General features: G+C 35.1%; 2 protein-coding genes and 2 pseudogenes across 12 annotated transcripts in view; 1 reads left to right on the top strand and 3 right to left on the bottom strand.

Moving 5' to 3' along the window:
- LOC105431442 (serine/threonine-protein kinase 32A) overlaps positions 1-5,376 on the top strand; it is a 25,219-nt gene extending 19,843 nt beyond the window's left edge. For 6 of the 9 annotated variants that reach the window (XM_089075737.1, XM_089075736.1, XM_089075739.1 and 3 more), the window contains 5 exons: positions 450-539; positions 1,069-1,235; positions 2,259-2,539; positions 3,265-3,474; positions 3,821-5,376. In XM_089075737.1, the coding sequence (XP_088931863.1) occupies positions 450-539; positions 1,069-1,235; positions 2,259-2,539; positions 3,265-3,474; positions 3,821-3,992 (920 nt within the window). In that variant the 3' untranslated portion in view covers positions 3,993-5,376. Of the gene's footprint in view, positions 1-449; positions 540-1,068; positions 1,236-2,258; positions 2,640-3,264; positions 3,475-3,820 lie in introns of those variants that run through there. The other 3 variants (XR_016138952.1, XR_016138951.1, XM_089075740.1) reach the window with 3 other exon arrangements.
- Positions 5,377-7,648: 2,272 nt separating this feature from the next.
- Positions 7,649-12,202, bottom strand: lost (methenyltetrahydrofolate synthase domain-containing protein lost). The gene is made up of 5 exons (XM_011634651.3): positions 11,791-12,202; positions 11,140-11,522; positions 10,613-10,959; positions 10,302-10,542; positions 7,649-10,140 (listed from the first exon to the last, which is right to left on the bottom strand). Exons 1-5 carry the CDS (start codon positions 11,801-11,803, stop codon positions 9,754-9,756), a joined length of 1,371 nt encoding a protein of 456 aa, XP_011632953.2. The 5' UTR covers positions 11,804-12,202; the 3' UTR covers positions 7,649-9,753.
- A 1,576-nt stretch (positions 12,203-13,778) lies between these two features.
- LOC105424211 (putative ATP-dependent RNA helicase spindle-E) lies at positions 13,779-15,485 on the bottom strand (annotated as a pseudogene). Its single transcript, XR_016138947.1, has 2 exons — positions 15,314-15,485; positions 13,779-15,231 (listed from the first exon to the last, which is right to left on the bottom strand). The product of XR_016138947.1 is annotated as a putative ATP-dependent RNA helicase spindle-E (transcript).
- On the bottom strand, positions 14,833-17,604 carry LOC105424430 (putative ATP-dependent RNA helicase spindle-E; annotated as a pseudogene). Its single transcript, XR_016138946.1, has 4 exons — positions 17,579-17,604; positions 17,117-17,235; positions 16,748-17,038; positions 14,833-16,635 (listed from the first exon to the last, which is right to left on the bottom strand). The product of XR_016138946.1 is annotated as a putative ATP-dependent RNA helicase spindle-E (transcript).
- Between the last annotated feature and the right edge of the window lie 9,461 nt (positions 17,605-27,065).

Here is a 27,065-nt window from a genome sequence, read left to right as displayed (position 1 = left end):
TAGGCATTTTTTTATAAGCATATTTTATAGGCATTTTATTCGGATGAAAAGAGAAAGAAATGGGGCTGAACTCTAGAAAACACACTTTACAAGTATCGATAGCTCAGAACGATAGATCTCGAGAGAATTACAGTAACCAAGAGTTAACTTTTATAAATGTTCAATGGAGACTGTAGAACTACGTTGTAAGAAGAAAGTGATATTGTTCATCGCTAACACGTGTTTCTTTGTTATACTCGTGTTAATTCAAATAACAATGTTTCAAATTTGTTTTATAGATTCAATTGTGTTACAGATTCAATTATAAAGCTTGCTATGATTTAATATTAATCAGTAGTCGTTACGCATAATTATCATCTTGTACTTGAGAGGGATGTTTCAAGGCGCGTAAATAATTCACTTGTTTAAACTTAATGATGGCAGACTACAAAAGATAGTTTGCTTGCTAGGCCACGCCCATGTGACAGACTTCAACATAGCGACTGTACTCGAAGACGGGCAGTTGGCAACTTCGATGTCTGGTACAAAACCATATATAGGTATGTGTGAACGATATAGTCTTTCATATCTGTGTGTGATTTTCTCTTCTCCCATATGAATTATTTTAATTATTTAAAAAATCGCTATGTGCAATATTTTTTATATTTTATATCATTTCGATATTTCAATCTATATTTTCTAAATATTTAATATTTGTTTAATTATTTAAATTGCCACGCTGTTCTTTCAATATTTAACATGAACACACATCAACTTTATACATTTATAATTTCAAAGTCTACCTTGTTATTCTCATCGATTGTTTCTCAACTCCTTATTCGTGTCATTATATTTTTGTTCTACAAATGGAAAAAAAAGATACTTTTATATAACGTAAGGACTAGCTTCAATCTCAACGAGATATCGCTGGAAAAGACACTTCGAGGAACGATTAGGCCCTTCGTTTCCATGCATCAGTTCAAATCCGTCTTTTATGTTTATATCCTCTTTATATTACCCGAGTCTGCTTTCGCGGGAGTAACATGACCGGGACGCTTTCTTGTGTTTCTTCTTTTTAACTTGGATCAGCCCCGGAGATTTACATGTGCTCATGCGAGGAATACGGTGTTCTTGGCTATGGATTCGCCGTGGATTGGTGGAGTCTGGGAATCCTCGCTTGGGAAACTTTAGCTATGGAGAGACCGTATCCGCTTCACTCCACAACATCCAATAGAGAGGCTCTGAGGATCTTGCAGGTGAGACACAAATGTAAAAAGGTAAAAAGATAAAAATAAAATAATGTTGAACATATTTCGACAAAAAGAATGCATCCCGCGATTTTTCCGTCTTTGTCTTGTCTGAAGCTATATGCGGTACGTTTCCAAAGTCTGCGAAATTATTCTTGAGTAATACGTACGCGTTATTTCGTTGAGTAAGGCTGCGTCATGTCTCGGCTGTCACGTTAATTAAGGACTTGTCACGACACGTGCCACGACATGTTATATAATGTTTGCCAGTTCTACCGATGTCTGCATGTTCGTCTGCTTGCATAAACGCAGGTATTTTAACTGTACTCGTAACTTTAGATTTCGGGATGATTCTAAACGCTTGGGATGTAAAGCCGTCCAACATATCAAACGTGCGAGTTAGATGTACGACATCTTGGAATTGCATTTGTGATTAGAAGGATGAATTGAATCTCCTTTATTTTGGGATAATCAGGATTGAAAGATCACTTCTCAAGAGTTTTATAAAAAAATACATCGCTCATTTGCTACAACAACAGCATAATCTCAAAAAACAAGGTTTTTCCCAGAAAATGAGATTGAATATTTCGAGTTATTAAAATTTGTAATATTATTTTTAATTGCAATTATGAAAGTAATAACTGATTATAGAGGAATAAAAAAAACATTATTAGCCCTTTAGTCAGTGTAAATTGAATATTCATTTACTATAAAAATAATCCCGCAAAAAAAGCAAAATCTCTTCGATTTATGATGCTCTTAATACAAAATTCTCTTTTCAATTAAAAATTTTAGAAGCTCAATTATTATTATATCATTCTACCAATAATAAAGGCTATGTATCAAAGACTTGTTCTTCTTTTGTAAACAATTGCAATTCAAAAATAATTTTTGTGTTATATTCTCGTTGTGGCAAATAAGCGATATGTATCTGAGATTAGTTATATTGTCTTTAGCTTTCACTCAGAAGTTCCGTGTTCATGCGACGAATGCAAGAAATTCGCGTGAAACAAGTAATATCTTGCTTTTCAGGACGAAAGATCGATGCCCTCGCATTGGAGTCCGTCGATACGCGATCTCTTGGATCGTCTGTTAACTCTCGCGCCGAGCGCTCGAGTATCGTGCTTGAAAGAACTGAAGCGCGTGAGCGCGATGAGAGATCTGGACTTCGACAAAGTGCTGAACAAGCAGATAAAGCCGCGCTTCACCCCGCCGAAGGATCATTTGAATTGCGATCCCACCTTCGAGCTCGAGGAAATGATAATCGAGACGAAACCCCTGCATAAGAAGAAGAAACGCCTGGCTAAACAGAGGTCGGTCGCTTTCACGCAAACATCTCTCTGTCTTCCTCTTTCTTGAATCGAATCGATGGAAATTTTCTTGACCTAAACGTGGGATTCTCACTGAAGATCAGTGAGTATTTTATTTCTTTTCGGCGTGAACATTCGTATCTTGAAAATTTTTTAAATTCCACTGAAAAATGTAACTTTTAAGACTTTCTTCGAGTTGCCGTTTCTTGAAAAATATAGTCATGGTTATTGACTATATGGTTTGTATCTATTGACTAAAATTAGCATTTAGATTTACAATTATATAATACATTTTTTTTTAGTCTTAACTTCACTAAATATAGCCATATAACAGCCACATTTGTTTTCAACAAATTAACATTATTAGTTGAAATAAACCGTAGATTTTTTTCCAATTTCAGAAAGATTTCATCGAATACAACTAAAACTTTTAATTATTTTTAATTATTTTTAACTTTTAATTATTTTTCAGTGATAATATACAGTTTAGCTTAAAACATTTTTTTTTTCATATTTATGAACATTTTCCTTTTTCTTTTATGATGGTAAAATTACGCCCAAGGAAATTATTGTCACGTCGTCGATTAGCACAACGCGATCCGATCTCTAGAGACTGTTACGAACGGAAGATATATCTTGAGATTCACATATTCCTCTCGCGATTTTGCATATTGCCGAGGTAATTAGTATGCTAATTGTCGAAGCAATATCTTGACATCCCATTGCAGGTCGTTGAGGGTCGAGCATTCGGCGGAGGACGCCGGTGGATTCGCCGAGGGGGCTGGATCGAGCGTAGACATGCGGAGATTAGCTTACATCCCGGAATACCGGGTGTACAATCGCGAACGCGAGATCGAGAGACAGGAGAGAGAGAGAAAGGAGAAACAATGGGAGGAGGAACTGAACACTGCCATGAAGGGTGCCGAAGAAAGACTCAAGTACGTTCGAATAAGAAAATCCCTTTGAATTTATTCGATATATTTCTCGATATACTTTTCTCTCTCCCTTTCCACTCGTCATCGTCATCGAGGAGAGGATGGGAAGATTAACATTGCAGATTGCAGAATAATCGTCTAATTTTTCGTTCCAATTAATATTTCTATGGTACCGCTGTTTGAATTGTCTTCAATTCCCGCAAGTGATTCAAGTCGAGACTCCGATCGTCACCGTGTACGTTAATCTGCCTCGAGCGACGCGTCTCTCTCTCTCTCTCTCTCTCTCTCTCTCTCTCTTCCCAGCGCTCGCACGTAACGATATATCCTGTGTCGAACCCTTTGATTACAGAACAAAGCAGCAACATCTGCCGACCCAGCGAACCGGAAACCGACTGAGCGTCTCGACGACGAACGTCAAAGCGCGCATAAGCGCGTCGCCGAGGCAAGGTCGCCGTGCGAGCGCCACGGCGTCCTCGGACATCGACTTCATCGACGCGAGTCCGGAGCCTAGTACATCTTAGATAACGCCGTTATTCAACATAGCCTATCTACCAGCGACCAGTAGACTCTTAATCTTACGAATAGTGCGCACTCCGAACTCCGACGGACTCCCGCACACTCATCCTTAAAGAGCTCTATCCCTCTCTAACACTCAATTATTTCTTAAATTCTAAGATGACGCCGAAATGATGACTCTCTTAAATTCTTTAAAGATAAATAAGCGAAAGAATTCTTTTATCGTAGGTGAAGTTTTTATACTCTTCTTGAAAAGATAGCGACGACACGTTACATTATATCTCACTCTTATTTTTCCGCGATTCTTATTTATCGCGATTCGATGTGGGGCAGCTTATCTCTATAATTCGCTTCTTCTCTACATCAAATCTTCCCTCCTCACAACCGTAATGTTTTATCTTCGAGAGAAGCTTCGAAGAGAGAGATCTGGAAACGCGAACTTTGTGGCCTCCGTATTCTTTTCTGATGTTAATTTCGCTCATCCTGACGGAACGTTTAATTTGGATGGAATTCTATAATTACAGGCTGACAGTGACCGAGATTATTCATATCGTTTTTGCCAATGTTAATTGTTTTCATTTGTGAAATATCTCCGAAAATATGGATAGCAGCTGGAGATAATTCAACGCGTCACCGCGTAAGCTCCATTATATTCCAGCAGTGCGCACTTAATCACTGTACCAGGAAACGTGCATTTATGAGATTACCATCCGGATTATCTCGCGAATTCCGATTAATAGCGACGCAGGCTTATTTCCTGTGAAGCAACGAACGGTACGACTTTATTCGAACAATAGCAGAATTTTTGTTGCTTCACAGATCCGGTTGCGAGTATTCTCGAATATTAGAGAGTTAGATCTTCGATATCTTCGATAAATATATAAAATAGAAATTAATCTTTTCAGTACAAATCCAGACAAATACCGTGCGTCACTTCGAGAAGACTTTTTCAGATAAAATTATTTCCATTTTACTCTCTCTCATTGCACGTTATTTAATACATAAAATTCTGCGTTAATTAGCGTTAATTAGAATCACAATGATAAACATTTAACGCGAGATAAAATAGGATATTAGTTGATATAAAAGATTTAAAAAAAATCTCGGTGGTCCAAGAGCGCTAAGTAAGTCGAAACGAACAAGAGACTTTTGACACTTATCTATAATTAACACGGTACTGAAGGGATTACATATATTAATAACATAATTACTTTGTTGATGGGACTGGGAACAAAATATGACCTATATATACTATATATATATATATATATATATATAAAACATTTAAATATATATATATATATATATATATTTAAATGTTTTATTCTATAAAAATATGTTGTTTAGAAGCGAGCTATGTACGAATTGAGAATAAAAAAATATCTTTGACATGTTGTTAACGCGTTTAAGCGTATAATTCCCCCTTAAATCCCCAACGCGTGCGGAACATGGAAACACGGCTGCAAATGAAATTGCATTCGCGTTCGATAAAATACATTTTCACATGGCGTTTTCAAGCTGCAGAAATTGAAGAAACGCAAAATTCTGTTCACATTAATTCGCGTGCAATTTATTTATCGCGATAAATTTTATAAATTCATAATGTCTGCAGAAGAACGTAATGTATCAAAATAAGGAGGCATTGAACTTTTGTCATTAGCGATTCGTAAGAATACACGATGGAATTTGGTATTAACCAAGCGTGGCAGTCGAAGGAGCGTCGGATAATCGATAGCACTGGCGCCCGTCGTTTCACGAGGATGGGAAAAGGGTGAAAGGGGTCACCATGCTTCTCTATACCATACCACGCGATATAGATGCCGGACGCTGTGAAACATCGTCGAAGTGTTACGCGCATGTCGCACGTGTACGTGACATAACTGTGAAGTCCTCGAAAAATCAACCCCGATCGAAGATTTCCGCGAACGTGAAAAGGGGGATGAATGTTTTTTATATGAGGTTTCTTTCGACGAGGAAGCATGCGATTTTCAAATAAATTGATAATTGTTTCTGGCACAGACAACGAGTGCAATTCATGCCGGCGATTGCGCAAACGAGACCGTTGCAGATCTAAAAAAGGGGATGAATATTCCGAGGCAAATTGCATTTGCACAAGCTACTACGAGCCGAAATAATGGGCCAATTATCATGTCCGATCAGTGCCGCGAGGTGATGAGTAACGTGATAATTAAACTATTGACTCGATGTATTTTTAATATGCAACCATCGTGAACGGCAGCAATGTAACGAATGAAAATCATTTAACCCTTCCTTTTTTCCCCTCCCTTTCAATTTGCGTCTTTAATTTGTCAAACGAACAAAGCGCTGCAAGTCACCGTGAGGCAATTCTCTTTCAAAAATTTTAATTTTCTCTCTCTCTTTTTTGTATCGAATACAAAATTCACATTCAATTTACATTTACGGATCTAAGATAAATAAACTATTTTCTTAAAAAAATATTAAATATTAGTCTCTATTTTTGTGCATCTTGATTATCTCTCGAAATCTCAAGAAATATAAATAATCGAGAAATAGAAATGTAAATATTGGCATTTCTCATTTGAAAAAGATGTACTCTGAATGGATTTTTTTCAATGATGTTTGTCATTTGGAAGAAAAATTATGCATTATCGTTCCTTCTTCGAAATGCTTGTGTCATCGATAAAGAATTAACAGCTTTCTCGCGGAATAATGCTGAGGAAGAATACTGTCTATATCGATAGATGTGATTCTTAATGGCGAAGAGTAACGAAACGCGGTGAAGAACGGCAATCGCCGGTCTTCGATGGGAAAATCCAATAGAAGATAACGCAGTTTAGAGATAGTATCTAGAGGCCGACGAAAGTCGTGGAAGAGTCCTTTGCGCGATAAAGAGGTCATTAAATAAGAAAATTCAACCTAATGGAACCCTTGGAAGTTCCGATGTTTCGCTTTTAATTGCCTTTACGCGCTTCGCAAATTAGTCCTTTTACGGCAAAATGAGATCTCTCTCTCTCTCTCTCTCTCTCTCTCTCTCTCTCTCTCTCTCTTTTAGTAAAAACTGCAATTACGATCTTTAATACCGTTGTAAAAAAAAAAAAGAAAAAAGTTTGTGCCTATTTTCATTAAGGAAAAATATTCCATGTCGATCCCTGGACTTTGTCACAATTGCTTTATCCATATGCATGGCAAATAAATACTGTTTCATCCGCTTGAGCGAGAAAAGCCGTCGTTCGTGATGATAAACTTTCGTGAGATGCTTATCGGGAAGTTCAATTGAGACTAATGCAATATCAACCACGTCCGAAATGGAAAATGAGAGGCGTTGCCGCGACGACCGCCTTAATTCCTTCATTTCCTAGTATTCTCGATAAAAAAAAAAGAAAACGGAGCGCGCGCCCTTCCGAGAGGAAAGTAATTATTCTCGCTCGTTAATCCCATCTCGCAATGTAAAAAACAATCGCAAACTAAAGAAAAAAAAAAAAGAGCATTGAAGCATGTCGGTGGAGAAAAGTTGCTTTGGCCTACTTTTGCCGATGAAGCTGTTGCGCCTCGATTTGCGGAGGTTTTATTTGGATTTATGAAAGGAAGCGAGCTGCGTAGCAAGGATGTAGAAATTTGCACATTTGTTCCCGGGAATCATTGAAAGCAATAAAGTACACAGAGCTGTCACAAAGATGAATTTGATTAAAAAGAAAAATCTTCTTTATATGCAAGATTTATATACATGCTATATACGTAAATAATAGAGGTAAGTCTATTGCACGTAAGAAACAATCGCTGTTAGTTCTACGTGAACGTCGCATTTAAAAAACAATAAAATAAATCATATTTGTTAATATCACAAAGTATTGCCGTTTTTCTGCTTCTCGATCGATTCGCAAGCACCTATTATTTCCCTGCACGCTGTAAATGGCAATACATGGAAGACCGCAACATGTCTATAAAGTGGCTAGACCATGAAAATATAGTATTTATCTTCTTTTAGAATATGCATATGTCTCTATATGTGTGGATGTGTGTGTAGGCGTGTGCCTGTATTTTGTATATTCAGAAAAATAGAGTACTCTTTCTTTCTGTCTAAACAAGAAGAACTGGTTGATAACTCACTACCATCCGTCTTGAGTGCCCTTTATAAATGACACTTAAACTATTGTCAGTCTATAATGTTAGGAAATTACCGGATATTATCGCAGATATGCACTCTATTTATATCTATTAATCTTAACTTATTTTTTTTTGTAGAGAATAAAGAAAATAATTCAAAATGATTAATTCTCCGCTGCTCCATGAGAGAGATACAATAGTTAATGTACTCGCGATATATAATTTTTTTTTTTGCACATACTAAATCACATATAGTTCATCTTATAAATTATGAATTGTGTCGAAAATTAATAAAAAAAAAAATATATATATATATATATATATATATATATATATATAGTTTGGATACTTCATAAGTAATTCCAGACTAGAAAAATTGACTTGTTCAAATTACTTAAATACAATTTCTCAAAAACTTAAATACAATTTAATACAATTTCAAGAATTATCTTTTGCTTTAATATATTCTCGTATATTAATCAAATTTTAATGTAATATTTTATCTAATGATCGATTTATATCTGGAGAGATTTATGAAGATTCCAAAGATATAGATTACTGTTTATATTGTCACGCATGTGATATGAGAATTACGTGAAACATTACATCAAACCCACTTAGAACTACAAAGGGTTAATAAAAAAATTTAAAGAAAAGTAGTTAGTTTTGGAATAGCGCAGAGGTACATTTGTTAATTTAATAAGATCTTTATAATAATCTTTTTATCTCTCATGAACGATCTTGCGCTATTGTTTCTCTATGGACCAACTATATTACTTCTAAATATCTTTTGATCACAGATTAGTTTATGCGCGTTACGACGAATTTGTTGGAAAGTTACCCGATATATTCTCGTCGAATAGTAACGACTTATTAATACAAAAGTAGTATAAATAAAATTATTAACCAAAAATATGCGGTATATCTATGTTCTAACAACTACTAATAGTTCAATGTTCGCGCCAGATATATATATATATATATATATATCACATCTCAGTTTAAACGAAATGCGAATCGTCATTATCGATCTATTACCTTGGAACGATTCGCAAGCGCAATTCCAATAGACAGATTTAAGTAAGATATAAGCAATATGTAAAATAACTATGCAAAATGTATAACAAATACATCACGCCTATGCTTAGAAATTCAAGTTAATATCTGTAAAAAAGATATTACACTACGTCCCAGAATTCTTGCGCAATTTCTTCCAGTCATTTAAATTAAACTAGTAATTTATATACATTATCCTCTCACATTGATGTCATGCTTAGCCGACTTAATTTTATATGACGCTTGATTAATTAGCTTCCTTATTTTTTTAATATATTAATTAATAAACCATTGTAATTACCAATCATTAATTAATAATCCTTATTAGTTAATAGTTGATAATTGCGATGGTTCACCAATTAATATATAAAACCAAAATAAGGAAGTTAATTTTTAGCTTTTAATTAAATGAATTACATTATTGTAGCTTCAATGAAATTCATTAAAGAATATACAATTTGTATTAACGAGAAGTACGCCTTGCCTGGGATTGTATACATGATGAAGAGTTCTCATACAAAAAAAAAAAAGACTTTGGAAGATGTCCCTACATTTCGACGTTGATATATAAACAGCCAAAAAACAACACGTAAGTACACGTTTGATGTAGGTTCCGATAAACGTTTAGACAGTTGTAACATCGGTCACTTCGATTCTGGAAATCGGTTTCGCGGGTTCTACATATATAAATCCCTCCTCGTCATTCGCGAATTCACCGATTCGGAATTGTTGCAGATTTGCCACGATCGAATCTACCTGAACTGGCTGATCTGGTAGAGCGGCCTCACTTCTAAGTTTGCTGAAGTGAAGATAACAGATGCCGCGGTAGCCTTGCCAAGTTATCTCGCTCGGTTTAATACCACGCATCAATAAAGCGTTCTTTAGATCGCGGACTCTTACGCCGGACGAGATGTTAGATAGCTTCAACGAGAAGTCGATATGTGTTTTCGTTCTAGGACGAAGATTTTTACGCCGTCGGGACGCGTTCTTAGTACTGTTCTCCGCCTTTGTCTGTAACAAAAATTATTTTTTTTCTTTTTAAATATAGAAATGTAAATAGATAAATGACAAAAAAATCTCTTTTTAATTAAATTCCATACAACCTTTCGCTTCACAAAGTCCTATCAGTAAAAATATTACTGTAAAATTCGATATATATAAAAGGCACTTACTTGTACTTCAATGTTAGGAAAGTTATTTTCTTCTTCAATTTTTACTTTTTTATACGTTCGTCTTCGTGGAAAACGCGGCTTGTCAACTTTAACTTTGCCATCTTCCGTGACAAAGTTTTCTGTATTAGACGCATCCCTCTTAAAACGCCTTTTATTTTTCGGATATTTAACGCGATTCTTGATATACTGGCGCGTCTCGATGTCGGAATCAATCTCCTTCAGTACTACGATTTTGCCATCTCTACGAAAGAATAATCATGTATTTACAGGAAGTAGTCTACTTAATACGAGTCAGGTAACTTAATACATACTTTTCATCTATCTCTCTCAGCTGCTTTAATACTTGCATGGTTTTGAGTCTTCTTTCACTAAGCATATGCCACAGAATGCCAGTCGGTTTCTTCAGTCTTGATTCTACATATATAGTTTGCGTCGACGTAACGATTATGTCTACTGGCACGTCGTATTCCTTGAACAATCGTGGTGGTAGATAATCCACGATTTGACAATCATGCACCGTTGTAACGACAATCGTGTTCCCCGTTATCGTGCCCATTCTCATCATCATTGCAAATTCAAGATCAGCAAAACCTTCTCCCTTACCGAGTCTATATCCATCTCGACTGACACATACGGATCCCAGCACAACAAGATCTACCTAAATGAGTGAAGAATAAAGACAATAAACAATATGTCCCATGTAAAAAGGAGCAAATATTTAAATAATTTTTATGAAAATATGTTAAGAGAATTTAATATTGTATCTTTATTAATATAAATCTTTATTTATCAACACTAAATCAATCATCACTTCTGAATTATGTAATAAAATATTCACCTTAATATGCGAATCCAATCCAAGTGGTTTACCTGCTTGCTCTAGACCGCGCATGGAAGCCAAGGTTTTCAGCTGTTCTTTCGCTCCCGCAACTGGTGTAACGTGTAAGAACAAGCCAGTCCTCAACCTGGGGATAGGCACAATGATTTCCTTATTGGTTTCCAAAGCTAAAAATCGTATTGGTTCTTGCGGCTTGTCTGGGTTTATCTTTATGACTCTGGCTTTCCTGAATTCATCTAGTTCACTCAATCGCTGGGCCGCCTCTGCTGCACCTTTGAAATTCGGTATACGCTTGTATATGTTAACAGGAAAGTTCACCAGTTCGTTCTTTGTCATATAATCCCACACCTTACGTCGAAAGCTCGACTTCGTTACCTCCTCAGCTGCAAGAAGTAATTATGAAATAAATATATGAATGCATCAATTGATAAATGACAGTAATGTAGCATATGCTTCTTCTGTAAAGTTTTTTACGAAATAATTTCAAGATAGCGATGTCATACACGCGCACAGGTACATCGATATCTCTTGTATGTAAACATCCGAATATTTTTTGAATTCTTTTCTTTTGACATTTAGGAATACGAGATAGAAATCATCGAAGAATTCATCAAGTCTGTCGCGTCAAGTCTCGCGTGGAAAATTACTCACATAGATTCTCCATTATCTCGACTGATCCACCGACGGATTCTCACAGAGCCAGAATTTGGAAGAAAATGACACCAGGAAGCGTAAACGCAGTCTTTCTCGTAAAAATAGACACGACTTGTCCCATCCATACGCGGTCCTTTCCCCTTCTCACGTGTCTATTTCTATGCAGCCACATGTCCGCAAACTCCGTAGCACCGTAATCCTCTAGAAATCTGACGTGCCCTTGTAGATGTGGAATATCATTCGTAAGACGAAAATACCGGGAAAATATAACGAATAGGAGTTTCGGCGCGTTATTCCTTGCCGCTCGTGAGCAGCATCGACGGTCGATGGACAGAAAGCGAACCGAATCAGCTGATTCTCGGACAGTGAACTATAGGAAGGTAGAGCCTTTAATTTCCTAGACTGGTTCCAAAATTGATTGATCAGCGCTGGCAGCACTGTGAGAGAAATCTGAGAGCGGAGATTTAGAGCCGTGGCACATAAAAAAAAAAAAAAAAATTTAAGCAGTAAGACTCAAGTAGTAAGCGAATTAACCATTCACAGAGAACGTAAGGCAGTAACATAAGCAGTAGCAAATCCATAACATTGATTTTTTTACTGCTTGTTTTTTTTTTTTTTTTTTTTTTATGTGCCATGGTCCTTAATTGTAACTTTATTTTGAAGCGCCTTTATGTCCATAAAAACGTGGAGCTTGAACTATGTAGTCAATGTCCATGATCCTGTAGGTAATGTCCACGATTGCGTGGTTCTCATTCTTGCTCACGATTTTGTAATGTTGTTCCGTGTTATATGCAGAAGTGACATAAAGAGAGAGACTATCAATCTCTATTCGTCCTTGTTTCATTACCTACAGCAAGTGATAAAGAGAGGACATGACTGTCCATCTTTATTATATCTCGCATCTAGCACGGAAGAGAACCATAAAAACATGCATTACCTTACGCGAATAAGGATGATACAGCTAAAATGACCACTCTCAGGCTTCTTTCTGGTAATACCCTTAGATGATAAGTTCCCCTAGTTATTCTTAAAAATGTCTCATAAAATTATTGGACATATGTCTTGCTACTCATATAATATGTTTTTTCATACAATTTCTCTTTTAATCGCGCAAATATACAATTTGATATAATTTAACTTCAAACCTTCGTATATATGTAAATATGTATTTTATATCTTGTGTTTATATATGTTTACATAATGTACATAATAAAATAATAAAGCAAAAATTACTATTTTTGTTCAATTTTATTCTTCTAATAATTTAATCTTTGGGAATTTGAATTTTTCGTAAATATTGATGATCGATAACAATTTATGAAGTTTTACCGACCGTACGTAATTATTAATATTAAATTTCCAATTGTCTATACTTTTATAAATTACATATTAAATATAAATAATTTTGAAAATTTGAAAAAATTTTAAGAATTTTAATTATTTTATTTTCTTGGCATATAAATTTTTGTACAAAAATTGACAATCTTCAAACTTAAAATGTTATTTCAGTCCCTTTACATTCTTGAAAATTACATTTTTTCTTCATATAACAAATGTCAAATCTTGTGTTATTTGAAATATAAAAATACTATCACTATGAAATATAAAAATAACAAATATAAATAAAAAAAAAAAAATAGCATTTTTATGTGTCCATAATACCACAATTATCATATACATTATAAAAAAAAAATACTGATTTGTAACAAGTACAATAGACTGTCTATAGACATTTTTTTTTTTTATTTTGGAGTAATTAATTTTTCACTCATATGTATAAAGTAAAACAAAATAAAGAAAAACTAAAAAATTTTTCTTTTATACATATATCAGAGAGACTATATCATTAGAAAAAAATTAAAGATGGAGGGAAAATTTCAGAATAAAGAAATTTGATTATAGTATATTAATTTTCAACTTAATGTGTTAATAACAAAAGTTTCTCGTTTTCGTTCGAGATGTTTCTCCGAATAAAGATGACCATGTAATTCTAATAAGTCAATTGTTTTCTTTTTACATAATTTATAAAAAGCAGTTACATTTCCCACCGCGTGTATCTCTGATGAAAGAGTAAAACAAAATATAGTTATATAATAATATACATAAAGATACTGTTTACATATTCGCTGGCATACTGTAATTGTAAAAGATGTTTCAACATATCCTCGGTCTGTTCATCTGTTTCGCGTAGTTCTAATATTGCTTTATGCAATATACGTCACATTTTCTCGTCATTTCTAGAGCAGATGATAAAAAATGCGATCTGTTATAATAATTCCATTCACTGTTAAAATAATCGACTTTATCATCTTCCGGATTTTGTGACTTTTTTTGTTTTTCAATTCGAGTAAAATGTGTTTATTTTGACAAATTATATCATCATCATTACAGTTATCGTCCAGTTGCATTCCGATATTTATCCAATTATTTAGCAATTTATTTATCTATAAGTTTAAAGTTGATAAAAATTGGTTACCAAAGTTATTATTCTATTATTATAACGATAAAATAACAATGGCGAAATAACGATAAAAGAGATAAAAAATAAGAAAATTATAATTATAATCTAATTATAAAATTATTGGAAGATAGATTTTGATGATAGAAAACGATCTAATGTAAGATATATTACATTATACAAAAAATATAATTGCAAAATACCAGAAGACACAAATTATCAATTCAATGTTTATAATGTATACACACGTGATACATACACATGATTAAAAACTAATTAAAAATAATTAAATTAAAAAGTAATAATACAATCACAAATAATTTAAAAATAAATAAATATACCTTCCCAGATGACTTTGTTTATTTCAATATTTTCTTTAATTCCCAAATGGAATAATCAATTAGTGACTTTATTCGCTAGAGCATCCAATTCACGAAGAATTCTTAAATAGAGAATTACCTCCCCCCATTTCTTTAGGTCCATTATCTCGGCTTGATAAGTATTTAATCGACAGTTTGCCTTTTCATTCTGCCACATTTTACAAACGTTTAAAGTAGCGATGCAGTCACCGTAGGAACGAATTTATTTTTTTTTTTTTTCCGTGTAGTATATGAAGAAACAGTAGAATGGCATCTCTCAAGAATAAAAACATCGTTAACAGACATAATAATAGCATCTCGTAATACTCCAAAAACGTAGCCCAACATGATAAATTTCAAAATTCGAATATCGAGCGGAAAACGCGCCATCGCTTTGTCAAGATCAGTTAATTTTCCATCGAAAGGTAGGTAAGAATCGTTCTCATCTATCAAAGCCCCGACTTCTTTTATGATTAGAATATCGTTTGCCAAATTAGAAAAACTGATGGATCAAGGGATTGAAAGAAGTACATGTGGTTCATCGATATCAAGAACTTTAGCATGAAGAATAACATTAGCGAGCGAAACGCGAAACTATGTACTTTCATCATCCAAAATATTCTGTAAATTTTAGGAAAGTAATTAAGAGATTATCGCACATGGAAAACACAAAACATGAATTCTAAATATTTTAATTACTTACATCGTAAAATGCTTTTTACTAATCTGTACACTCTACCATCTATTATACGATCCATGCGATCAGCTCGTTGTATACAATTTGCTTTACTCGCTCAACAAAGTTTTAAAGTTTGATATCGAGTGATGGGATTCTCGATCAGTTGTTTCACAAGGCAAAAGTCTATTATTGGAAATTATGTATCAAATTACCTTTTTTTTTTTTTTTTTTTTTCCTCTTTTCGATAATCATATTATTTTTAAATACTTTTAATATTTCTTTTCACAATTAAACCGTTTTTTTTCCCTTTTCAATTTTTATATGAATTAAATGTATAACTTATATAAAAATTGTATACCATATTTTATACTCGGTACAGTAATAATGCTTTCAGCAATATTTGTAGAAAGTATAACGTGGCTATAACCTTCCAATGGTTAGTGAAAAACACGTAACTGTCCGTCATCACACAGAAATCAATGAATGTAAAATCACTAGATCCCATAATTTATCTTTGTGACAAGTCGATGTCAAGTAATTATATAACTCTTCAATTTCATAAAGTCCTGATAAAATATATGAACAGCACGTCTTTGAAATGAATTTCAATCTCCTGCATTATCATTTATGTCAATTTTATCTACAGCATGGACAATAAGTGAGCAAAAATTGATCATATATTGACTGATTTTTCGTTCCGCAGCAGATACTTTATACAAAATACAAATTTATCGTTACGCATCATGATACAAATTTGTACACTTGCAAATTTTATATATATATATATATATATATATGTGTGTGTGTGTGTGTGTGTGTGTGTGTGTGTGTGTACACATATATACACAAATTATAAAATTTGAAGTAATTATTTTTGTGTACTTATAATCCCTAGATTTGTTATCTCAACCAAATAATATGTACAAATTTCAAAATTTTTCTTTTCGGGAATTTTGATAATTGGAGAATTTCGATATTGCTAATTCATTTGAAAAGTATTTTGTAAATTTTGTTATATTGATTATTGCCGACATGAGAATAACTTTGACCTGTCTAGAATTTATTTGTAATAATCTTTTAAGAAATAATAGAAAATCAAAATTTTGGTCTAGTTCATGAATTTCATCTAATATAATGTGCGTATAATTCAATATATGTTAATGCTCAATTATATGTTGGAGTAGAATTTCGGTGATGCAGTTAAACAAATTTCAAGTGAAGTTTCCCTTTTCACGGTACTATATAGTTCGAGGCTATCAAGGCTACGAGGCTACCAAGGTCCCAATTTCCTTCTTGGCTGACTCTTTTGGCAACACTTACCGCAGCAATTTGTCTTGGTTGCGTAACTATATTAATATTACAATTCTTGTATAATCTACATATTACTTTTCTCACGATTTAATAATAATACACGATTTAATAATAATACAAAAATTAAAAAATTTGATAAAAATATACCTATAACATCACAGTTAAGCCTCTTCTTCATATATGTATTAAGAATCGTGGAATTTGAGTCATTTTACCACAGCTGGTTGTTCCTTGAATAATGAGTACAGAATTTATTTTGATTATAGACAGTATCTTGTTTCTTTCAGTTAAGATAGATAAATCATTAAATTTTGGATTATAAGTAAAATTGCACTCTCGATAGATTTTAGCCAGATCTACATAGAGTTTTAGTAGATCATCTAATCCTGAGGATGTCATATTTAATTCTTCTCTATTTCCATCTTTACTATTCATATACTAAAAAAAAAAAAAACAAATTTAATATAAAAGAATTCCTCTTCATACATTATGTGATTAAATAAGAAACTATTTTACTTTGAAATATTCCTCGGCTTCTGTTTGTATAATTCTTTACAAACGTTTCTTCTATGGTTTGTGTAGCCTTAAAGTTATTATTTCTCTTATTTGTGAAAGCCACAATTTGTTTTGTACAGCTTTTTAAATGTAAAATGTTTTACTATTAATAAATATATTCCACATACAACTTTGTAATAGAGATAAAAAAAAAAAAATTGGATAACGCAATAGTAAATTCTTAACTCTTTGCTAATGAATTATATATCTAAGTATAAGAATGTTGATAAATGTCCAGTTTAAGTCCTCCTACCTTTGATTTTGACAAAAAGGCTTCGACGCGTTTTTGCATAAAACGAAAGAATCTGGCAGAAAAAAGCATTGCTCTACTCCGCAAAACGAAATTAATCATTAAAGTTTACATTATTTAGGGTTAGGAAACCTGTCGACGAAATGTATCGACAAGAGTTTCACCGTGTTTACAAATGCATGCGTTTCGATCGCTTCATGCAATAGTTTTTTTTTTTTTTTTTTTTTTTTTTTTTGTTTTTTTAAATATACATGAGGATGACTAATTATAAATTTTGTTTTGGTTTAGAATAGTTTACTTGTTTCTTAAGTGTGATAAAATTAAGCTTAATCGACGCGGTTTCGCTGGAAATAAAAAACTTTTGCAAAAAAACGTGAAAGTTTGATTTGCGTATATAATATATTAAGAGTTATTAAAATTATAAATTAAAAATTATAATGTAAAAATATTAAATATTAATAAAATAACAAAAATAATATATAAAATTAATATTTAAAAATAAAATTAACATTTTATATTGCGGAATTAAAATTTTAAATTTAATTTAAATATGTAATTTTGAAATTTTATTTCTGAAATTCAAATTGAAATTAAAATTTTAAATAAATAAAATTTAAATTTTAATTGAAATTTAAGATTTAAAATATGAACTAAAATTTAAATTTAAAATTTTTGGATTACAAAATTTAAAAAGCTGAATTTAAAATTAAAATTTAAATTTAAAAATCAATTCAGTATTTAAATTGAAATTCAAATTAAAATGGAAAAATTAAAAATAAAAATGTAAATTTAAATTAAAAATTGTGAATTTTAAATTTGAAAACTTGAATATCAGAATTAAAAATTTAAAAAATAATATTTAAAACATTAAATATATAAATATACTTAAAATTTAAATTTAAGATATGTAAATATAAATTCCTTTTTTTTTTTTTTTTTTTTTTTGCTTGTTGGTTGTGTTTTGGGTAACCTAATTGACTCGTCCTAACCAATATATGAAAGGTTAGGTCGAGATGGTTAGGTTAGGTTAGGTTAGGTTAGGTTAGGTTAGGTTAGGTTAGGTTAGGTTAGGTTAGGTTAGGTTAGGTTAGGTTAGGTTAGGTTAGGTTAGGTTAGGTTAGGTTAGGTTAGGTTAGGTTAGGTTAGGTTAGGTTAGGTTAGGTTAGGTTAGGTTAGGTTAGGTTAGGTTAGGTTAGGTTAGGTTAGGTTAGGTTAGGTTAGGTTAGGTTAGGTTAGGTTAGGTTAGGTTAGGTTAGGTTAGGTTAGGTTAGGTTAGGTTAGGTTAGGTTAGGTTAGGTTAGGTTAGGTTAGGTTAGGTTAGGTTAGGTTAGGTTAGGTTAGGTTAGGTTAGGTTAGGTTAGGTTAGGTTAGGTTAGGTTAGGTTAGGTTAGGTTAGGTTAGGTTAGGTTAGGTTAGGTTAGGTTAGGTTAGGTTAGGTTAGGTTAGGTTAGGTTAGGTTAGGTTAGGTTAGGTTAGGTTAGGTTAGGTTAGGTTAGGTTAGGTTAGGTTAGGTTAGGTTAGGTTAGGTTAGGTTAGGTTAGGTTAGGTTAGGTTAGGTTAGGTTAGGTTAGGTTAGGTTAGGTTAGGTTAGGTTAGGTTAGGTTAGGTTAGGTTAGGTTAGGTTAGGTTAGGTTAGGTTAGGTTAGGTTAGGTTAGGTTAGGTTAGGTTAGGTTAGGTTAGGTTAGGTTAGGTTAGGTTAGGTTAGGTTAGGTTAGGTTAGGTTAGGTTAGGTTAGGTTAGGTTAGGTTAGGTTAGGTTAGGTTAGGTTAGGTTAGGTTAGGTTAGGTTAGGTTAGGTTAGGTTAGGTTAGGTTAGGTTAGGTTAGGTTAGGTTAGGTTAGGTTAGGTTAGGTTAGGTTAGGTTAGGTTAGGTTAGGTTAGGTTAGGTTAGGTTAGGTTAGGTTAGGTTAGGTTAGGTTAGGTTAGGTTAGGTTAGGTTAGGTTAGGTTAGGTTAGGTTAGGTTAGGTTAGGTTAGGTTAGGTTAGGTTAGGTTAGGTTAGGTTAGGTTAGGTTAGGTTAGGTTAGGTTAGGTTAGGTTAGGTTAGGTTAGGTTAGGTTAGGTTAGGTTAGGTTAGGTTAGGTTAGGTTAGGTTAGGTTAGGTTAGGTTAGGTTAGGTTAGGTTAGGTTAGGTTAGGTTAGGTTAGGTTAGGTTAGGTTAGGTTAGGTTAGGTTAGGTTAGGTTAGGTTAGGTTAGGTTAGGTTAGGTTAGGTTAGGTTAGGTTAGGTTAGGTTAGGTTAGGTTAGGTTAGGTTAGGTTAGGTTAGGTTAGGTTAGGTTAGGTTAGGTTAGGTTAGGTTAGGTTAGGTTAGGTTAGGTTAGGTTAGGTTAGGTTAGGTTAGGTTAGGTTAGGTTAGGTTAGGTTAGGTTAGGTTAGGTTAGGTTAGGTTAGGTTAGGTTAGGTTAGGTTAGGTTAGGTTAGGTTAGGTTAGGTTAGGTTAGGTTAGGTTAGGTTAGGTTAGGTTAGGTTAGGTTAGGTTAGGTTAGGTTAGGTTAGGTTAGGTTAGGTTAGGTTAGGTTAGGTTAGGTTAGGTTAGGTTAGGTTAGGTTAGGTTAGGTTAGGTTAGGTTAGGTTAGGTTAGGTTAGGTTAGGTTAGGTTAGGTTAGGTTAGGTTAGGTTAGGTTAGGTTAGGTTAGGTTAGGTTAGGTTAGGTTAGGTTAGGTTAGGTTAGGTTAGGTTAGGTTAGGTTAGGTTAGGTTAGGTTAGGTTAGGTTAGGTTAGGTTAGGTTAGGTTAGGTTAGGTTAGGTTAGGTTAGGTTAGGTTAGGTTAGGTTAGGTTAGGTTAGGTTAGGTTAGGTTAGGTTAGGTTAGGTTAGGTTAGGTTAGGTTAGGTTAGGTTAGGTTAGGTTAGGTTAGGTTAGGTTAGGTTAGGTTAGGTTAGGTTAGGTTAGGTTAGGTTAGGTTAGGTTAGGTTAGGTTAGGTTAGGTTAGGTTAGGTTAGGTTAGGTTAGGTTAGGTTAGGTTAGGTTAGGTTAGGTTAGGTTAGGTTAGGTTAGGTTAGGTTAGGTTAGGTTAGGTTAGGTTAGGTTAGGTTAGGTTAGGTTAGGTTAGGTTAGGTTAGGTTAGGTTAGGTTAGGTTAGGTTAGGTTAGGTTAGGTTAGGTTAGGTTAGGTTAGGTTAGGTTAGGTTAGGTTAGGTTAGGTTAGGTTAGGTTAGGTTAGGTTAGGTTAGGTTAGGTTAGGTTAGGTTAGGTTAGGTTAGGTTAGGTTAGGTTAGGTTAGGTTAGGTTAGGTTAGGTTAGGTTAGGTTAGGTTAGGTTAGGTTAGGTTAGGTTAGGTTAGGTTAGGTTAGGTTAGGTTAGGTTAGGTTAGGTTAGGTTAGGTTAGGTTAGGTTAGGTTAGGTTAGGTTAGGTTAGGTTAGGTTAGGTTAGGTTAGGTTAGGTTAGGTTAGGTTAGGTTAGGTTAGGTTAGGTTAGGTTAGGTTAGGTTAGGTTAGGTTAGGTTAGGTTAGGTTAGGTTAGGTTAGGTTAGGTTAGGTTAGGTTAGGTTAGGTTAGGTTAGGTTAGGTTAGGTTAGGTTAGGTTAGGTTAGGTTAGGTTAGGTTAGGTTAGGTTAGGTTAGGTTAGGTTAGGTTAGGTTAGGTTAGGTTAGGTTAGGTTAGGTTAGGTTAGGTTAGGTTAGGTTAGGTTAGGTTAGGTTAGGTTAGGTTAGGTTAGGTTAGGTTAGGTTAGGTTAGGTTAGGTTAGGTTAGGTTAGGTTAGGTTAGGTTAGGTTAGGTTAGGTTAGGTTAGGTTAGGTTAGGTTAGGTTAGGTTAGGTTAGGTTAGGTTAGGTTAGGTTAGGTTAGGTTAGGTTAGGTTAGGTTAGGTTAGGTTAGGTTAGGTTAGGTTAGGTTAGGTTAGGTTAGGTTAGGTTAGGTTAGGTTAGGTTAGGTTAGGTTAGGTTAGGTTAGGTTAGGTTAGGTTAGGTTAGGTTAGGTTAGGTTAGGTTAGGTTAGGTTAGGTTAGGTTAGGTTAGGTTAGGTTAGGTTAGGTTAGGTTAGGTTAGGTTAGGTTAGGTTAGGTTAGGTTAGGTTAGGTTAGGTTAGGTTAGGTTAGGTTAGGTTAGGTTAGGTTAGGTTAGGTTAGGTTAGGTTAGGTTAGGTTAGGTTAGGTTAGGTTAGGTTAGGTTAGGTTAGGTTAGGTTAGGTTAGGTTAGGTTAGGTTAGGTTAGGTTAGGTTAGGTTAGGTTAGGTTAGGTTAGGTTAGGTTAGGTTAGGTTAGGTTAGGTTAGGTTAGGTTAGGTTAGGTTAGGTTAGGTTAGGTTAGGTTAGGTTAGGTTAGGTTAGGTTAGGTTAGGTTAGGTTAGGTTAGGTTAGGTTAGGTTAGGTTAGGTTAGGTTAGGTTAGGTTAGGTTAGGTTAGGTTAGGTTAGGTTAGGTTAGGTTAGGTTAGGTTAGGTTAGGTTAGGTTAGGTTAGGTTAGGTTAGGTTAGGTTAGGTTAGGTTAGGTTAGGTTAGGTTAGGTTAGGTTAGGTTAGGTTAGGTTAGGTTAGGTTAGGTTAGGTTAGGTTAGGTTAGGTTAGGTTAGGTTAGGTTAGGTTAGGTTAGGTTAGGTTAGGTTAGGTTAGGTTAGGTTAGGTTAGGTTAGGTTAGGTTAGGTTAGGTTAGGTTAGGTTAGGTTAGGTTAGGTTAGGTTAGGTTAGGTTAGGTTAGGTTAGGTTAGGTTAGGTTAGGTTAGGTTAGGTTAGGTTAGGTTAGGTTAGGTTAGGTTAGGTTAGGTTAGGTTAGGTTAGGTTAGGTTAGGTTAGGTTAGGTTAGGTTAGGTTAGGTTAGGTTAGGTTAGGTTAGGTTAGGTTAGGTTAGGTTAGGTTAGGTTAGGTTAGGTTAGGTTAGGTTAGGTTAGGTTAGGTTAGGTTAGGTTAGGTTAGGTTAGGTTAGGTTAGGTTAGGTTAGGTTAGGTTAGGTTAGGTTAGGTTAGGTTAGGTTAGGTTAGGTTAGGTTAGGTTAGGTTAGGTTAGGTTAGGTTAGGTTAGGTTAGGTTAGGTTAGGTTAGGTTAGGTTAGGTTAGGTTAGGTTAGGTTAGGTTAGGTTAGGTTAGGTTAGGTTAGGTTAGGTTAGGTTAGGTTAGGTTAGGTTAGGTTAGGTTAGGTTAGGTTAGGTTAGGTTAGGTTAGGTTAGGTTAGGTTAGGTTAGGTTAGGTTAGGTTAGGTTAGGTTAGGTTAGGTTAGGTTAGGTTAGGTTAGGTTAGGTTAGGTTAGGTTAGGTTAGGTTAGGTTAGGTTAGGTTAGGTTAGGTTAGGTTAGGTTAGGTTAGGTTAGGTTAGGTTAGGTTAGGTTAGGTTAGGTTAGGTTAGGTTAGGTTAGGTTAGGTTAGGTTAGGTTAGGTTAGGTTAGGTTAGGTTAGGTTAGGTTAGGTTAGGTTAGGTTAGGTTAGGTTAGGTTAGGTTAGGTTAGGTTAGGTTAGGTTAGGTTAGGTTAGGTTAGGTTAGGTTAGGTTAGGTTAGGTTAGGTTAGGTTAGGTTAGGTTAGGTTAGGTTAGGTTAGGTTAGGTTAGGTTAGGTTAGGTTAGGTTAGGTTAGGTTAGGTTAGGTTAGGTTAGGTTAGGTTAGGTTAGGTTAGGTTAGGTTAGGTTAGGTTAGGTTAGGTTAGGTTAGGTTAGGTTAGGTTAGGTTAGGTTAGGTTAGGTTAGGTTAGGTTAGGTTAGGTTAGGTTAGGTTAGGTTAGGTTAGGTTAGGTTAGGTTAGGTTAGGTTAGGTTAGGTTAGGTTAGGTTAGGTTAGGTTAGGTTAGGTTAGGTTAGGTTAGGTTAGGTTAGGTTAGGTTAGGTTAGGTTAGGTTAGGTTAGGTTAGGTTAGGTTAGGTTAGGTTAGGTTAGGTTAGGTTAGGTTAGGTTAGGTTAGGTTAGGTTAGGTTAGGTTAGGTTAGGTTAGGTTAGGTTAGGTTAGGTTAGGTTAGGTTAGGTTAGGTTAGGTTAGGTTAGGTTAGGTTAGGTTAGGTTAGGTTAGGTTAGGTTAGGTTAGGTTAGGTTAGGTTAGGTTAGGTTAGGTTAGGTTAGGTTAGGTTAGGTTAGGTTAGGTTAGGTTAGGTTAGGTTAGGTTAGGTTAGGTTAGGTTAGGTTAGGTTAGGTTAGGTTAGGTTAGGTTAGGTTAGGTTAGGTTAGGTTAGGTTAGGTTAGGTTAGGTTAGGTTAGGTTAGGTTAGGTTAGGTTAGGTTAGGTTAGGTTAGGTTAGGTTAGGTTAGGTTAGGTTAGGTTAGGTTAGGTTAGGTTAGGTTAGGTTAGGTTAGGTTAGGTTAGGTTAGGTTAGGTTAGGTTAGGTTAGGTTAGGTTAGGTTAGGTTAGGTTAGGTTAGGTTAGGTTAGGTTAGGTTAGGTTAGGTTAGGTTAGGTTAGGTTAGGTTAGGTTAGGTTAGGTTAGGTTAGGTTAGGTTAGGTTAGGTTAGGTTAGGTTAGGTTAGGTTAGGTTAGGTTAGGTTAGGTTAGGTTAGGTTAGGTTAGGTTAGGTTAGGTTAGGTTAGGTTAGGTTAGGTTAGGTTAGGTTAGGTTAGGTTAGGTTAGGTTAGGTTAGGTTAGGTTAGGTTAGGTTAGGTTAGGTTAGGTTAGGTTAGGTTAGGTTAGGTTAGGTTAGGTTAGGTTAGGTTAGGTTAGGTTAGGTTAGGTTAGGTTAGGTTAGGTTAGGTTAGGTTAGGTTAGGTTAGGTTAGGTTAGGTTAGGTTAGGTTAGGTTAGGTTAGGTTAGGTTAGGTTAGGTTAGGTTAGGTTAGGTTAGGTTAGGTTAGGTTAGGTTAGGTTAGGTTAGGTTAGGTTAGGTTAGGTTAGGTTAGGTTAGGTTAGGTTAGGTTAGGTTAGGTTAGGTTAGGTTAGGTTAGGTTAGGTTAGGTTAGGTTAGGTTAGGTTAGGTTAGGTTAGGTTAGGTTAGGTTAGGTTAGGTTAGGTTAGGTTAGGTTAGGTTAGGTTAGGTTAGGTTAGGTTAGGTTAGGTTAGGTTAGGTTAGGTTAGGTTAGGTTAGGTTAGGTTAGGTTAGGTTAGGTTAGGTTAGGTTAGGTTAGGTTAGGTTAGGTTAGGTTAGGTTAGGTTAGGTTAGGTTAGGTTAGGTTAGGTTAGGTTAGGTTAGGTTAGGTTAGGTTAGGTTAGGTTAGGTTAGGTTAGGTTAGGTTAGGTTAGGTTAGGTTAGGTTAGGTTAGGTTAGGTTAGGTTAGGTTAGGTTAGGTTAGGTTAGGTTAGGTTAGGTTAGGTTAGGTTAGGTTAGGTTAGGTTAGGTTAGGTTAGGTTAGGTTAGGTTAGGTTAGGTTAGGTTAGGTTAGGTTAGGTTAGGTTAGGTTAGGTTAGGTTAGGTTAGGTTAGGTTAGGTTAGGTTAGGTTAGGTTAGGTTAGGTTAGGTTAGGTTAGGTTAGGTTAGGTTAGGTTAGGTTAGGTTAGGTTAGGTTAGGTTAGGTTAGGTTAGGTTAGGTTAGGTTAGGTTAGGTTAGGTTAGGTTAGGTTAGGTTAGGTTAGGTTAGGTTAGGTTAGGTTAGGTTAGGTTAGGTTAGGTTAGGTTAGGTTAGGTTAGGTTAGGTTAGGTTAGGTTAGGTTAGGTTAGGTTAGGTTAGGTTAGGTTAGGTTAGGTTAGGTTAGGTTAGGTTAGGTTAGGTTAGGTTAGGTTAGGTTAGGTTAGGTTAGGTTAGGTTAGGTTAGGTTAGGTTAGGTTAGGTTAGGTTAGGTTAGGTTAGGTTAGGTTAGGTTAGGTTAGGTTAGGTTAGGTTAGGTTAGGTTAGGTTAGGTTAGGTTAGGTTAGGTTAGGTTAGGTTAGGTTAGGTTAGGTTAGGTTAGGTTAGGTTAGGTTAGGTTAGGTTAGGTTAGGTTAGGTTAGGTTAGGTTAGGTTAGGTTAGGTTAGGTTAGGTTAGGTTAGGTTAGGTTAGGTTAGGTTAGGTTAGGTTAGGTTAGGTTAGGTTAGGTTAGGTTAGGTTAGGTTAGGTTAGGTTAGGTTAGGTTAGGTTAGGTTAGGTTAGGTTAGGTTAGGTTAGGTTAGGTTAGGTTAGGTTAGGTTAGGTTAGGTTAGGTTAGGTTAGGTTAGGTTAGGTTAGGTTAGGTTAGGTTAGGTTAGGTTAGGTTAGGTTAGGTTAGGTTAGGTTAGGTTAGGTTAGGTTAGGTTAGGTTAGGTTAGGTTAGGTTAGGTTAGGTTAGGTTAGGTTAGGTTAGGTTAGGTTAGGTTAGGTTAGGTTAGGTTAGGTTAGGTTAGGTTAGGTTAGGTTAGGTTAGGTTAGGTTAGGTTAGGTTAGGTTAGGTTAGGTTAGGTTAGGTTAGGTTAGGTTAGGTTAGGTTAGGTTAGGTTAGGTTAGGTTAGGTTAGGTTAGGTTAGGTTAGGTTAGGTTAGGTTAGGTTAGGTTAGGTTAGGTTAGGTTAGGTTAGGTTAGGTTAGGTTAGGTTAGGTTAGGTTAGGTTAGGTTAGGTTAGGTTAGGTTAGGTTAGGTTAGGTTAGGTTAGGTTAGGTTAGGTTAGGTTAGGTTAGGTTAGGTTAGGTTAGGTTAGGTTAGGTTAGGTTAGGTTAGGTTAGGTTAGGTTAGGTTAGGTTAGGTTAGGTTAGGTTAGGTTAGGTTAGGTTAGGTTAGGTTAGGTTAGGTTAGGTTAGGTTAGGTTAGGTTAGGTTAGGTTAGGTTAGGTTAGGTTAGGTTAGGTTAGGTTAGGTTAGGTTAGGTTAGGTTAGGTTAGGTTAGGTTAGGTTAGGTTAGGTTAGGTTAGGTTAGGTTAGGTTAGGTTAGGTTAGGTTAGGTTAGGTTAGGTTAGGTTAGGTTAGGTTAGGTTAGGTTAGGTTAGGTTAGGTTAGGTTAGGTTAGGTTAGGTTAGGTTAGGTTAGGTTAGGTTAGGTTAGGTTAGGTTAGGTTAGGTTAGGTTAGGTTAGGTTAGGTTAGGTTAGGTTAGGTTAGGTTAGGTTAGGTTAGGTTAGGTTAGGTTAGGTTAGGTTAGGTTAGGTTAGGTTAGGTTAGGTTAGGTTAGGTTAGGTTAGGTTAGGTTAGGTTAGGTTAGGTTAGGTTAGGTTAGGTTAGGTTAGGTTAGGTTAGGTTAGGTTAGGTTAGGTTAGGTTAGGTTAGGTTAGGTTAGGTTAGGTTAGGTTAGGTTAGGTTAGGTTAGGTTAGGTTAGGTTAGGTTAGGTTAGGTTAGGTTAGGTTAGGTTAGGTTAGGTTAGGTTAGGTTAGGTTAGGTTAGGTTAGGTTAGGTTAGGTTAGGTTAGGTTAGGTTAGGTTAGGTTAGGTTAGGTTAGGTTAGGTTAGGTTAGGTTAGGTTAGGTTAGGTTAGGTTAGGTTAGGTTAGGTTAGGTTAGGTTAGGTTAGGTTAGGTTAGGTTAGGTTAGGTTAGGTTAGGTTAGGTTAGGTTAGGTTAGGTTAGGTTAGGTTAGGTTAGGTTAGGTTAGGTTAGGTTAGGTTAGGTTAGGTTAGGTTAGGTTAGGTTAGGTTAGGTTAGGTTAGGTTAGGTTAGGTTAGGTTAGGTTAGGTTAGGTTAGGTTAGGTTAGGTTAGGTTAGGTTAGGTTAGGTTAGGTTAGGTTAGGTTAGGTTAGGTTAGGTTAGGTTAGGTTAGGTTAGGTTAGGTTAGGTTAGGTTAGGTTAGGTTAGGTTAGGTTAGGTTAGGTTAGGTTAGGTTAGGTTAGGTTAGGTTAGGTTAGGTTAGGTTAGGTTAGGTTAGGTTAGGTTAGGTTAGGTTAGGTTAGGTTAGGTTAGGTTAGGTTAGGTTAGGTTAGGTTAGGTTAGGTTAGGTTAGGTTAGGTTAGGTTA

Source organism: Pogonomyrmex barbatus, unplaced genomic scaffold (genome assembly GCF_055798465.1).
Source record: "Pogonomyrmex barbatus isolate J1 unplaced genomic scaffold, ASM5579846v1 scaffold19, whole genome shotgun sequence".
Lineage (NCBI taxonomy): Eukaryota > Metazoa > Arthropoda > Insecta > Hymenoptera > Formicidae > Pogonomyrmex > Pogonomyrmex barbatus.
The sequence above is the reverse complement of the archived record's forward strand: the minus strand, read 5'-3'. Positions and strand labels throughout refer to the sequence as shown.

What these genes read in the sequence shown, in the direction of transcription:
- lost (XM_011634651.3), bottom strand. An exon ending in GATTGGATTCGCATATTAAG is followed by an intron (nt 10,960 to 11,139) that starts GTGAATATTTTA and finishes TCACTCATTTAG; the next exon opens with GTAGATCTTGTTGTGCTGGG. An exon ending in TTCCTAACATTGAAGTACAA is followed by an intron (nt 10,141 to 10,301) that starts GTAAGTGCCTTT and finishes TTTTTGTTACAG; the next exon opens with ACAAAGGCGGAGAACAGTAC.